Source organism: Equus quagga, chromosome 1 (genome assembly GCF_021613505.1).
Source record: "Equus quagga isolate Etosha38 chromosome 1, UCLA_HA_Equagga_1.0, whole genome shotgun sequence".
Lineage (NCBI taxonomy): Eukaryota > Metazoa > Chordata > Mammalia > Perissodactyla > Equidae > Equus > Equus quagga.
Window position 1 is genome coordinate 13,335,837 of NC_060267.1, and position 15,461 is coordinate 13,351,297.

The window sequence follows — 15,461 nt, forward strand, 5'->3', positions numbered from 1 at the left end:
ATGTTTTCCCAACTTCTATATACAGTTGCCACGAAAGTTGTATTATTTATCTTCCTGCTTCTCATCTACTTGCTAAGCGTCACAGGCAATCTGATCATCATCACACTCACCCTGGTGGACGCTCACCTCAAGACCCCCATGTATTTTTTCCTTCGGAATTTTTCCTTCTTAGAAATCTCCTTTACTACTACATGCATTCCTACATTGCTGGTTATTATGACAACAGGGGACAAAGCTATTTCCTATAACAGTTGTGTTGCTCAAGTGTTTTTTACCTTCCTTTTTGGAGCGTCTGAATTTTACCTGCTGGCAGCTATGTCCTATGACCGCTAAGTTGCCATTTGTAAGCCCCTCCATTACACAACCATCATGATCACTAAGATCTGCATACAGCTCGTCCTCAGTTGCTGGCTTGCTGGGTTCTTTACCATCTTTCTACCTCTCCTCTTAGGCCTACACCTTGATTTCTGTGCCTCCAACATTGTTGATCATTTCTACTGTGACACGACTGCCCTCATGCAGATCTCATGCTCAGACACACAACTCATCGAAACAATGGGGTTCACTTCTGCTTCAATGACACTCCTGGTCACGTTGGTAATGGTGATAATATCATATAGCTATATTGCCTTGACTATTCTAAAAATCCCTTCAACTAATCAGCGGATAAAAGCTTTTTCCACATGTTCTTCTCACATGATTGTGATATCCCTTTCTTACGGCAGCTGCATCTTCATGTATGTTAAACCATCAGTCAAACAGAGGATATCTTTCACCAAGGGAATTGCGGTGCTCAATACCTCCATTGCTCCACTTTTGAATCCTTTCATCTACACCTTACGGAACCAACAAGTGAAAAAAGCCTTCGTGAATATGGTACAGAGGATTGCTTCTTTCTTAAACAAATGAATACCCCACTGCATTATATATAAAGGAAATGAACAAAAGCGTCTCAGATACTAACAGTGTATCTAATCGTAGATTTGAATACATAGTTTCCTCCCTTCTTTTTAGCTTCATTTCTTTGATATTCATCTTATTTCTTTTCAAGTATTATTTTCACAAAAATTTCTGCTCCAAAGAAGCTAATTTTCTTTATATTCTTCAACAGAGACTTTTTCTTACCTCACTTCCTTTTCCTCTGAATATCTGAAGTAAATTGAGCTAAGTTTTTCAATCTGTGTTTTTTGCCTTCGAATTCTAGTTAGTCAAGAATATAAAATATTTTTCATTTAAGTTATATTTAAGGTAGTATGCAATGTTAAGGTTATTACAAGTCTTTATTTGTACTTATTTGCAAACTACTTGAAACTAATATTCATTTATATTTTTGTAATACTATAAATTTATTGTTCCTACTCTGTATAATGAAATGAAAAAAAAATTGTAGCAGAAATTAACCATTAGCGATGATGCTCTTATTAGAAAATGTTTGTCTATTAAAAAAATGATCATTGTATTAAAGTACATTCCATAGAAACTAATTGTTTAGTTTCTGTTAGAGAATTGTTAACATTTATAAGCATATCAATTATAGATACAAAATGTGTTATCTTCCTAGTTTATTTTAAAAATTGATAATGAAATGTAATATTTATTTGGTGGCCTTCATACCGAAAAAACTCCTTTCAATAACTTGGGGTACTTCTTAAGCCAATTGGAAACTGCTTGTAAATGACCTTGCATAAGGAGAAAAGTGCTAACTCAATGCATTTATTCTTTTCAGATTGTCATAGATATAAATAGATATAGATATATAGCTATATATCCTGCCAGTGAATCCAAAATAGTAAGATAAACATTTTCTAAGGAATTTCAAACTGTAGCTCATAATCTGAAATTTCAGGAACTCTAACCTATTTCTATCATGACCAGAATTTAAAAATACTAATAAAATAAAAAAAGGTTTCACAGATACACATCATGTTTCATGTTTTTTTCCCGGAAATGTGTGTGCATTAGGTCATAATTTTTTTTCATTTCCTTTTTATTTTAACTATGGATCTTGATTTGAAGAAAATATATTTGAAAATACTGTCTAAAGAAGAAAATAAAATATAGCCAGGGGTAAAATTACATATAGTATGTAATTGACTGAACAGTTTTATAGGTTTCTGTACAGTTCGTTAATGAACTGGATCTTAAAGGATATTTGAGTCATGAATATAATTTCAGGAATAAAGGTTACTTAAACAATCGATTACATTTTTCCTTGATCATTCATGTATATACTTTTTCCATTTTCAGAAAATAGATCTAATAACCCTGGAGCATTGTTAAATTTTAGAAATTTTAAGAGCACAAAAAATGAAAAAGTACATATAACGTATTGAGACAATCTAATAAAAGTAAAACCTAAAGCTGCCTCAATATTGTTTTTACTTTCGATTCTGTTACATGCCAACCAGGATGAGTTTGCTTAAAACACACTATCCAAGTTAAATCGTTAATTTATCATTGAGCTGTTCTGAGATGCTTCAACTACTATTGTATGACTAGTCAGTGTCAGTACACAAACAAGGTGATTTTTAATAACGTTTTACTCATTTAATCACCACAACCTATAAACATTAACAAAAAGAAAATAATTAGTTCTTCTGGTATTGGATCATGATAAACATGTTAAATGATGATGTGTAATTTAAACAGATTCTATAAAGAAAAATCCCAAATTCTCATTTATGTTTATTGCAGTGGGATATTTTATATTAGAAAACACATAAAGGAGTTATCCATGTCCTTGTATTCAATGAACCTGAAGATCCAAACAACAGCAGCAATAAGAAACAAAAAGGAGCCTGAAAATATTGTTCAGTGTGCTAAAAAGGTTGATATAGTTTTCTTTTTATTTTTAAGACAATTGGGGTACTTAATCCTAAAAGCAAACCAAGTAGTATCAATCTATAAAACACCAAACTATTTTGATGGATACTCTGATGAACATACACTTAAATAGCTGACCGCAAATTTCATCTTCCATTCATTGCGCTATGCGGATGCACATAGAGAAGAAAATAGTGAAATCGAATAATTATATTCAATCTGAGTAATGGATCATGAGAAATGTCTCACCGGGTAATTTTGTAAAATAATCACACTTAAACACATTCTACTGGAATATGTTCTTGGGACTTATAGTCTTCCATCTGCTGATTAATGTGGAAGTGTTGTATTAGTAACTGTAAAGGCTACTCTAAGAAAAAGAATGGTTCTAGACTTCTAAAAAAACAAATCAGTTGTTCAAGGGAAAGTCAACCTATATTAAGGAGGGATTGATATGATAAGATTTCTTTTTCTCCTGTCTGTGTGCTAAATAACTCTAGCTTTGGCCTTTGGGAATTAAACTACACTTCCCTAAACAGCATCAGATAATGAAAGAGAGAAAAACAATTACTGAGATGTAAATCCTTATCTTATATTCAAACCAATTTTTCATTGTATATATATATAGAACACTCCATCCAAAAACAGCAGGTTACACATTCTTCTCAAGTGCACACGGAATCTTCTTGAGGATAGACCATATACTAGAAAACGAGGTAAACCTCAATAAATTTAAGAAGACTGAAATAATATCAAGCATGTTTTCTGACCATAATTCTATGAAACTAGAAGTCAACTACAAGGAAAAAAGCTGTGAAAGGGGCAAAGATGTGGAGATTAAACAACATGCTACTGAAAAATCAATGGGTCATTGAATAAATTAATGTAGAAATCAAAAATTATCTGGAGACAAATGAAAATGAAAACACACTGTATCAACTCATTTGGAATTCAGTAAAAGCGGTCCTAAGAGGGAAATTCATTGCAATACCGGCTCACTTTAACAAACCTTAACAAACAAGAAAAATCTCAAATAAACAATCTCAAACTACACCTAAGAGAATTAGGCAAGGATCCCTTAGAAAGAATACAAAAAATACTAAACATAAAAGAAAAAATGATAAATTTGACTTGATCAAAATTTGAAATCTATGTTCTTCAAAAGATATAACATTTTATATGTGAAGATAAAACGTGCACAAAGAGAAAATATCCATGATTTATGTTTCTTGACAAAGGGCTTTTATCTTGAATGTACAAGAATGCCTATAAATCAATAATTAAAAGACAAATTCATCACCGTAAAAATGGGCAAAGGAATATAAATCTATTTGACCACAAATGGCCAGTAGTTAATGGAATTGTACTATTTGGCATTACTAGTGTGGAAATCAAAATTAAAATCACTTTACACAGACTAGACTGACTAATAAGAAGACCGGTAAGTGTTGGCAAAGATGCAGAACTACTGAAATTTTCTTACTTTTCTAGTAACTGTGTAGAAACATTTTGTCAACTTCTGAGTTAGTTAAAATACATAAATAACAACTTAATAAAAAACATTATTAAAATATAAATACTCTTTTTTCTTTTCTTAATTGCAGTAACATTGGATTATAACATTATATAACTTTCAGATATACATCATAATATATTTTGAATTCTGTGTAGATTACATCATGTTCACTACCCAAAAACTAATTATAGTCCATCCCCTCCCACGTGAGCCTAATCATCCCTTTTGCCCTCCTGCTCTTGCTCTATGGTAACCACTGATCCAATTTCCATTGCTATGTGTTTGTTTGTCATTGTTTTTATCTTCTACTTATGAGTGAGATCATATGGTATTTGATTTTCTCCATCTGACTAATTTCACTCAGCATAATACCCTCTACGCCCATCCATGTTGTCACAAATAGCCAGATTTCATCATTTCTTATGGCTGAATAGTAGTCCATTGTGTATATATACCACATCTTCTTTATCCATTTGTCCCTCGATGGGCACCTAGGTTGCTTCCAAGTCTTGGCTATTGTGAATAATGCTGCAATGAACATAGGACTACATATATCTTTATGCATTTGTGTTTTCAAGTTCTTTGGATAAATACCCAGCAGTGGGATAGTTGGATCATATGGTAGATCTGTTCTTAATTTTCTCAGGATACTCCACACGGCTTTCCATAGTGGCTGCACCAGTTTTCACTCCCATCAGCAGTGTACGAGGCTTCCCTTCTCTCCACATCCTCTCCAACATTTGTTGTTTCTGTCTTGTTAATGATAGCCATTCTGACAAGAGTGAAGTAGTACCTCATTGTAGTTTTGATTTGCGTTTCCCTGATAGCTAATGATGTTGAACATCTTTTCATATGCCTGTTGGTCATCCATATATCTTCTTTGGAGAAATCTCTGTTCAGATCTTTTGCCCATTTTTTTAAGTGGGTTGTTGGTTTTCTGGTTGTTGAGTTTTATGAGTTCTTTGTATATTTTGGATATTAACCCCTTATCTGACATATGGTTTGCAAATATCTTCTCCCAATTGTTAGGTTGTCTTTTCGTTTTGTTGATGGTTTCCTTTGCTGTGCAGAACCTTTTTAGTGTGACGTAGCCCCATTTGTTAATGTTTTCTTTTGTTTCCCTTGCCTGCTCAGACATGGTACTTGAAAATATGCTGCTAAGACCAACCTCAAAGAGTGTACTGCCTATGTTTTCTTCTAGAAGTTTCATGGTTTCAGGTCTTACATTCAAGTCTTTAATCCATTTTGAGTTTATTTTTGCACATGGTGTAAGGTAATGGTCTACTTTCACTCTTTTTTTATTTATTTTTTATTTTTTTGTATGTTGATTTTTTTTTAGGTACCCTCATTTTAAGAGAATTACATTTCTCTTGGGAGAAGGGAAACTTGATTTATAAAATGTCACAGCTATAAGAGATTACATAGAAAAGTTGAAAATTAAAGCATAATATATTATTTATGATGATATAGTACATTATGGGTAAATATGATGTACTTTTCTTCTCTTGAGTTTTCTAAATTTTGTCTGATGCTTAAAGCAAAAATTATAATACTGTCTTCTGTGGTTCTAAATGTATATACATGAAATATTCAAGAAAATTACATTATTAGTGGCAGAGGGTAAACAGACATAAAGGGAGAGTAAATTTCTGCACTTAAACACAAGTGATGCAATATAATTTAAGCTTATATTTCTCAAGGGTAAAAGAAGCAGGATAATTATTTACTTAATAGTAAAATATACAAAAAAAGGAACATAGATAAACAAAGATATTAAAAATGGCAAAAGTGCAAAATAACAGATTAATACAATTAATGTGAAAGAGATAGATTCCTCTCACTTAAAAATAAGGTGACTCTGTTGTGTATGTGTCGGGGTGGGGTGGGACTAAGTTTTAGAAAGTCACTGCTATAAAATGCTATATAAAAGAGGTAAAACTCAAAGATTTAATAAGACATATTAGGTAAAATCTTTAAAATAAGCCAAGAGCGATATTGATATTAAATAAAGTAGAATTCAGGATAATGCACTTATAAATATAACAAAGAAATGCATCTACATTTCTAAAACATATAACCAAATGTTATATAATACAATAAATCTAAAATTATTGTAGCAGAGAAAATGACCAAAGAAACACAAACGATACTTTAACACATTCAGTTTATGATATACCAAGAAAGCAAAAGTAAATGAAATTAGAGAGATTTGAATAAAATTCTTAATACCTTTGAATTAATAAATACCTTTATAATATGAAAACCTACAGAGGATAAAACTTCTCTGAGCAACTGCCACATAATCTTCACCTCTATAGGCACTGAAACCATAAAACTTCTGGAACAAAACATAGGCAGTACACTTTTCTACATTGGTCTCAGTAGTGTCGTTTTAAATAACACGTCTCACCAGGCAAGGAAATGAAAGAAAAAATTAACAAACGGGACTACAAAAAACTAAAAAGCTTCTGCAAAGCAAAGGAGAGCATCAACAAAATGAAAAGACAGTCTAAAAATTGGGAGAAAATATTTCCAAATAATGTATCTGACAAAGAGTTAATATCCAAAATATATAAAGATACAATTCAATGAGAAAAAAACAAACAACCTAATTGAAAAATGAGCAGAGGCTCTGAACAGATTTTGTTCCAAAGAAGATGTACACTCACAAATTTTCACCAAATAATACTTATTTTCAATATAAACAATGCAATCAGTTCAAGTTACTATCTGCCAAATAAATGCTCTATGAGAAACGAAATGACATATAACTCTGTTCACACCCTACAGTTAGGTTAAGAAATTCATTCAGAGGCAGTTTATTCTACTTTGTAGGGTTGGGATGACGGTTGACTTGACCATGGAAAGCTCCCTAGCAGTGCCATCTGGTGGACAAAATTTATAATGACTGTATCTGAAAATAAGTCCTGTCTGGATATTATGACACTTTAAAAATATCTGACAGTTTATAACATTCTAGCTTTCGAGATAATATGAAATATACAATTTTATTGAGTATAAAATTTATTAACATCATTTAAGTATCGAAAACTATATTAGGGAAAATTTATATACTCTTCTCATTAGCAACAGAATAGTGCCAAGTAATTGAGTAAAATATAATTTTGCATCTTGGTACTAGAAACAAGAGAAACTCTGGATAAAGTTTTTCTAAGGATAAGGGAAACAGTTCTGGAAAAAGAGCTTTCGTTTTAGGTTATGTTTATTAAATTTAATTATAAGATCACTATTTCTGCTGAAGGAATAAGAAATGCAAATACATTTTAAACTAACTTCCGGGGATTAAGGAATGTAAAATGAGTTTCAACCAGAAGTCTATTCCTTTAGAGTAAACTTGAGAGATTTTTACCTTTTAAGGATTTTTTTTGTTTCATTTATGTCATTAAATGTTTTTGGCATTAAGTTGTTCATAATATTCCCTAAAAACTCTTCAATATTTGTGAATCTGTAGTGATGTTCTTTCATTCCTGACATTAGTTAATGTCCACTTTTTCAGTTTTCAGTTGGCTAAAGTTTTATCAATTTTTATTGATGTTTTCATAGAAACATTTTTGTAGATAATAATGTTTATTTTTTTCTGTTTTCTTTTTAATTTCAGTGCTTTCTCCTCCTATCTTTATTATTTCCTTCCTTCTGTTCATTTTGCACTTTGGATGTTCTTATTTTCCTACTTTCTAAGGCTGACTGTTAAATAATTATTTCAGACTTTTCTTGTTATCTATACATTCATTTCTACACATTTCCATTTAGGCCCAACTTTACCTTCATCTCAGTAATTTTGATGTTTTTTTCACTATTATTCAGTGTCAAATCATTCAGTTAATTTTTTTCTTATGTTCCTTCTTGTGAGGAAGATTGGCCCTGAGCTAACATCTGTGACAATCTTATTCTATTTTGTATGTGGGATGCCACCACAGCCTGGTTTAATGAGCAGTGTGTAGGTCCACACTCAGGATCTGCACCAGCTAACACCAGGCCATTGAAGCAGAGTGCATGAACTTAATCACTATGGCACTAGGCTGGCCCCCAAATTTTTTCTTTTTAATTCTTGCTTTGACCCACGGCTTTTTAGAAGCTATTTAATTCCAGCTATTTGGGGATTTTCTAGATGCCTTGTTATTATTATTATTTTTAATTTTTTATTAAATTACTGTTTCCCTATCATGGATTGAACCAGGATATAGTGTGAAGAATAAAAACATGGTAATTTTTGAAGACTCACTTAATAATAATGACTTGTGTTTGACAGGTATAATTGTGACGTTAGAACGAGTAATTTAAAGGTATTGACAAATCTCTTGGTTTGATGTTCATTTTATTTTCTCTAAAATCTGATAGGTACCCGGTTTTTGGAGTTGAATATGGTTCAGCCTGGGGAATAGAACAAGAAACAGAATATATATTAGTTTGCATGGATTTTTAAATTTAGTTTTTGAAAGAATCAGTGATATGAGGCTGGTATTCTTAAGAATTTTACAGGAGAAATCCCCCAAATGTAAAATTATTAGCTCATATGCACACTTCTTATTGGTCCTAATTCACCACTATAATCTTATTCTCCTTATTTTAAATTCCATATTTTTTCATAATACTTCACCCATATTTATATTAGATAAGAAAAAATATTTTTGATAGCTAATTTTTCCCCCAGATCCTAAGAATTTGTATAATTGCTGAGTAAATTTTCTGATTAATTTTTTGTTGAGCAGAATCTCATCTTAGTTATGCAAGAGGACAAAATCCCTTTAAGATATCTTTTTTATCTAAAGTGTCAAATGAGCCTTCGGGAGTTCATAGTCAAAAGAAATTTTCATCTTTAGTGCAGCAAACCCGGGAGAGCAATCAGAAACTCACATAACATTCCTCTACTGTTACCATTAATCATCTTTGTCCTTGGACAATATTTATACGAATATTTTTAGATTAAAGATGAAGTCATCCTCAGGGTAGCATGTTTGTAGTCAGCTCCACTCTGATGGCTTCTGAATAGTGTAATTCCCACTGGATACTTAAAATAATACTCCATCTTCACAGTTAAGTGTGCCAGTTAGAGAGAGACCTAAGAGAGACAGAATCATGCCTTCTAGAAGGTTAATGAGAAGATAAGACCCCATTGGTCTTGAGGTACACTTGGGGTGTAGGGTAGCTAATTTCTCAAACTTCCTCAGACAAATTGTTCTGGTTTTGCCATAATTAGCTATAGGTTACAGCAGGGCAACAGATGATTCCCACTGGTGGAGAGAAAGTTTTGTATCTTGCTACAAATTATCTTAAATAAAACCCATGTAAAATAACTCATGGTTTTAATCACTCTCACTGGGCCCTTTTGAAAAGTGAATTTATTCAAAGAACAAAATTAGAAAGAACCTTAAGAAATCCCTGAGTAGGTGATTCTAAGGCAACTTGAGACTGAAATAGTTTTAAGTGGTATGTTAAATGTTAAAAAACAGAGTTAGGAACAAATGTAACAAATGTTTCCTTAAGTTTTCATACTTATACACACACGCAAGCACAAGAATCTCTTGGGTGGATGTCAACATTATTAGAGTGGTTTCCAAGAGGTCCACATGTTGAAAGTAACTTTCATACACATGCAAACACAATTTTCTGATTCCTCCCATGGAGGATTAAATCTGCTCTGCCTGACCATACAACTTTTTAAAATCTCTGCTTGAAAGAATAATTTATAGGGCCAGGCAACTAGGTACAACCCCTATAACCTAAAACTCATTGAAATTATTCAAACTAGCCAATCCTAAACTGTTCACCCTGTCTTATCTTGCCTTCCCCACAGAGACCTCAATGATGGCTCTGCCCTTATGCTTTCTCCTTGCTTTATTAGTTTCTTTTCTTAGTGTCGTGTTTGTCTGATTCTTCATGATCTGTGTAGCCTTGAATTGGTGTCTGTGCATTTGAAGGAGCAAATATCTCTTCCAGTCATTACAGACTGTTTTCAGCAGGTAAAGTCCTTCTCATGTCATTTCCCTGAGCTAATGGGATTACCTCCAGAATCGCAGTCATGCTGGATTGAAGCCAGTTTCAAGGTTGTCGCTGGGTCTGCAGTGGTGTCTCTGGTTGACGTGCTTGTTACCAGGGGTTCAGGTAGGCGTGGATCCTATCTGGTCCTTGGGTGAAGAAGATTGCCTCCAGTAGCTTGTTCGATAGGATGGCACTGGGGGAAGGATCCACTTCAGGGTCCACAGTTGGATTCTCAGTCAGCAGCCTAACAGAAGTGAATGGACAGGAGTGTCTCCCACTGGGTCCTTGGAGCTGCGGGACTGCTGGCAGACTGTGGCTGTGAGGGGCCTGAATCCAAATACAGGATGCTTTCAGGATCTCTGGGGATGCAGGTAGGAGTGATTTCTACCTAGTCCCTGGGACAGCAGGACTCTTTGTGGACTGCTGCTGGGATGGGCTAGAGTCCAGCTACAGGGCAATTTCAGAATCTACAATCTGACTGAGTTTGGAGGGCTTATTTCCAGCAGCTCCTAAACTGTAGGAGACAAGAGGGGCTGTTGCCAGCTCACCAGCCACGTCAGGGTCCACAGCCAGACTGAGTTTTGTGTGCCTATTATCTGACGCATGGATGGGTGTGATTCCTCCTGAGTCCCTTGACATATGGTACTGTGACAAGACCAAGGCAAATGGGGGTCTATTCAAGTCCTCAGAGGTGTAGAGTTGTTTCTCGGAATGTAGCTGAGACTACATCAGTGAATTAGCCAGCTGGGTGTGGGCCTGATATCTAAAAGTGATTCTCCTCCATATCGTACTGCACTGGGGTTTCACAATCTCCTACTCGGATCCCACAGCTTCCACAGAGGCATTTTGTCCACAGACGGATGACAAATTATTATTGTTCAGAAGGACTATAAGAGGAGAAAATCTTATTCTGTCATCATCCATTCCTCTTTGTGATTTTTGAACAATATTTTCCTATTGCATCATGTAAAGGATTTTATAATTTTCCACATTTAGGTCTAATATGTCTTTTGCTAAATTATTCCTAAATCTTCAATAATCTCTGATACATGGTGTAGTTTTTTTAAATTGAATATTGTAGTTGTCTACTGTTGTCGTATGCGCATGTAACTGATTTTTATGCGAATACAGACATATTAATAAACACTTCTTTCAGATTTTCTTTGGAAATGATCACATAAGTGGCAGTTTAATCCTATATTGTGTTCCCACCCTGACCTTGCTTGTTACTGGCAATGTGAAATTAAGCACATTACTTAATTCTTCTAAGATACAACTTCTATATTCATAAAATATGTTAATATAAATTACACATTTAATACATATAATGTTGTCTTCATCATAAGTCTGATTTTAGGAATAAAGAAATATACGTGAACTTTATATAGTACCTGACACGTATAGAACGGTTTTTTTAATTAACATCAACACCTTAAAAAACTGTTGATGAAAACTTTGCAAAAACTGACGCTACTGGCAGTCTTCAAATCTACTATTTAATTTAAAAATTCTAAGAATTGAGCAAAAGTTTAGTAGGTTGAACTCATACAAAATAAAATAAATAGTTATTTAAAAGTTCTCTGAGTCCTAAAATTATCAGAAAATAGAAGCTAATAAAGATTTTGTCACAATAGCAATTAATATATAAAATATATGGAAAAATGTTTACTGAAAAATATGTGGCTTCAAATATGGAAACTCTACAGCATTGCTAAAATGTAGAAAAGATGATAATGATAATGGTAATTATAATAATAGTAGCACTAATTGAATACTTTCTGGTGCTAAAAGCTCGGGTTATACTATTTTATGTGATCCTCTCACCTGTTGAACGAAGCAGGTAAACTGACAGCATCCCTTCAAGCTTAAAACCACTCAAGGACTTCTCACAGCTGTGATCGGGGCAGCACAGGGACTTCCACCCAGGCTGTCTGGCAGCAGAAGCAATACTCTTGGCCTTGTTCTCACAAAGCTGTATTCAAAATAAAGTCAATTACTTGCTAAATGAAATTCTGCTAAAAACAAATAGGAGTTATTTTTTTAAACACAAAATAATTCTGAAGCCGCTGAATTACTGAGTAATATTAGCTGAGAAATGCTCGAAAAAAGATGGAGCCCTACCAGGCATTCAATACTACTGTGCAACAAGTATGTGACACCAACATAAAAATAGACAAACAAATTGATGGAACAAAGCAAAAAACTGGAAAGACAATCTAGTATGTATAAAATGCACTATACAATCACAACAATAAATTTCATGAGACAACAGAAATTATCATTTTTTACTAATTTGGGTTATTTGGGTCCAATTGATTACTATCAAAATATTAATAGAAGACCAGTGGTTTCCTGATTCTGCTATAGCCAGGTTGTGTGTCCTATCAATATTTATTATCATTTTGCACTTGCTAGACTTCTACTAGAATGCTGAACTGTATTTGAGGATAATGGGCACTTTGTCTTTTTCCTAATTTTAAAGAAAATCCTTCTAAAATTTTGCCATTAGAATAAGTCTTCATTCAGTTTTTATAGATATTTAACAGGCTAATGAAGTTTACTTATTTTTCTAATTTTACTAAGTTTTTCTTTATTTTGAAGATTATCCCTGAGCTAAAATCCACCACAAATCCTCCTCTTTTAGCTGAGGAAGAATGGCATCGAGCTAACATCTGTGCCCATCTTCCTCTATTTTATATGTTGACGTCTGCCACAGCATGGCTTAATAATCGGTGCATAGGTCTATGCCCAGGAGCCAAGCCAGAGAACCACAGGCCGCCAAAGCAAAACACAAACTTAGCTGCTACACCACTGGGTCGACCCCACTTTTTTTTTTTTGAGGAAGATTAGCCCCGAGCTGACATCCACCACCAGCCCTCCCCTTTTTGCTGAGGAAGACTGGCCCTGAGCTAACGTCCATGCCCATCCTCCTCTGCTTCATGTGGGACACCCGCCACAGTGTGGCTTTACAATTTCCTGAACACATATTTATATATTTCTATGTGCTTCTACATCCTCTATTCTCATTTTTCACTTAATTTTACCTGGTTTAGTCTCAGAATCCTAACATGCAGAGGAAAACTACAGTTTCACTGCTTCTCTTGATTTTGTTTTGGTGTACAAAGTGGGAAGGTTGGGAATGACACAGAGGTTGAGGGGATGAGAATACTAATGAAGATGGCAAATAAATATATTCTCAATGCCTCATAAGCATTTATCTGAAATTTGATCTCAGCCATTAAAATAAATACAAGAATCAGGCATTTGAGTTTTATTAGTTTAGTAAAATGGTAAAGGTAAACTAACCTTGTTTATTTATAACGGCTAGGTTTGCACGTGTGTGGGTGTGTGTGTGTGTTGAATTCAAAACAGGGGTTCATGTACTTGTAATGACAGGTATCATTTTGGTTCTAGTGTGCAAACCTCTTAATTGAATGGGAAATGGCCTCCATCCCACATCTTCCAAAAATCGGAAAAGCAAAAAACATTTTTCAGTGCTTTAAAAGTCCCTTAAATTTCTCCCTAATTCGTTCACATAAAAACAATCAACAATTACTATCATTATACAGGTTTTCTTGTGGTATAGTTACAAACTAAAGATTGAATTCTCTGTCCAGATATGCTGTAAATGCAAATATTGTTCTTCCTAGCAGAACCATCTTTATAACATGAATGAGCACTGTGTTACTCTATCAGAAATATTGCTTTGTGAACTTTACCTTAAACACTAGTTATCACTGTTATTTTTCCATTGGAATGATCGTTTTCTTTCTTTTTTTCCTATTTAGACATGGAATAGTAGAGGACAGTAATGGGAAACCTTACAAAAGTGACCGTGTTTATCCTAGCAGGTTTGACTGATGACCCAGAATTATTAGTCTATGACATATCACCTCACATTATTTCTAATAGAACCACTACCATTGGCCTCTGGATTCTGAATCTTCAGGTAGTTTAATAGTGGTTTTTGAATTTATTTATTTATTTATTTTTGCGTGGGGAAGTTTGTCCATGAGCCAACACTGGGGCCACTCTTCCTCTGCTTTGTATATGGGACACCTGCATGGCATGGCTTGAGGAGTGGTGTGTGTGTCTGTGCCTGGGATCTGAACTTGTGATCCCAGGCCACGGAAGCAGAGTGCACGTTTAACCACTGTGTCACCAGGCAAGGCCCATGCTAAATCTTTTTAATTGTCTTTTTTTTTCTCCTTTTTTTAAGGAAGATCAGCCCTGAGCCAACATCTGCTCCCAATCTTCCTCTTTTCCTCCTCTTTTTGTTGAGGAAGATTAGCCCTGAGCTAACATCTGTGTGCATCTTCCTCTACTTTATATGTGGGATGCCTGCCACAGCATGGCTTGACAAGCAGTGCTTAGGTCCACACCTGGGATCTGAACTGGTGAACCCAGGCCTGCCAAAGCAGAGTGTATGAACTTAACCACTATGCCATCAGGCTGGCCTCTAAATTAGCTCTTGAGCAAGTAACATAGCTTCTTAAATACAGGTACAACTCATGTCTTAAGAGAGCTTCCACCTGAAATGCTGAAATGCTTTATCCTGAAATGCTTTCAGCTTTTCTTATCAGTGAAGGAAGCTGAACAACAATCTGATAAAATAAAAGATCTTTATATGTATGGTGATGGATAAAAAATAGACTATTGGTGGGGCTGCCCCCATGGCCGAGTGGTTAAGTTCACAGGCTCTGCTTTGGTGGCCCAAGATTTCACCAGTTTGGGTCCTTGGATCAGATATGGCATTGCTTATTGAGCCATGCTGAGGTGACATCCCACATAGCACAACCAGAAGGACCTACAGCTAGAATATACAACTATGTACTGGGGGGCTTTGGAGAGAAGAAGAAGAAGAAGAAAAAAAGAAGATTGGCAACAGATGTTAGCTCAGGTGCCAATGTTAAAAAAAAAACAAAACAGACTATTGGTGGTGAAGATGATACAGTCTAAGAAAAACGGGTACATAATAATATATACCTGAAATTTACACAATATTATAAGCCAATATGACCCCATTAAAATAATAATAAAAAAATAAGTTCTCTATTTTGTTAACTACTCAATAAATTACAGGCATTAGTAGGTATTTTATATGTAATTCTGGAAACAAGAG

At 34.4% G+C, this 15,461-nt stretch overlaps 1 protein-coding gene across 1 annotated transcript; it reads left to right on the plus strand.

The window, feature by feature from the left end:
* LOC124251415 (olfactory receptor 6C74-like) lies at positions 1 to 909 on the plus strand. Its single transcript, XM_046684189.1, is given in 1 exon segment — positions 1 to 909. A coding segment is annotated over 1 exon segment (909 nt).
* The last annotated feature ends 14,552 nt before the right edge of the window (positions 910 to 15,461 follow it).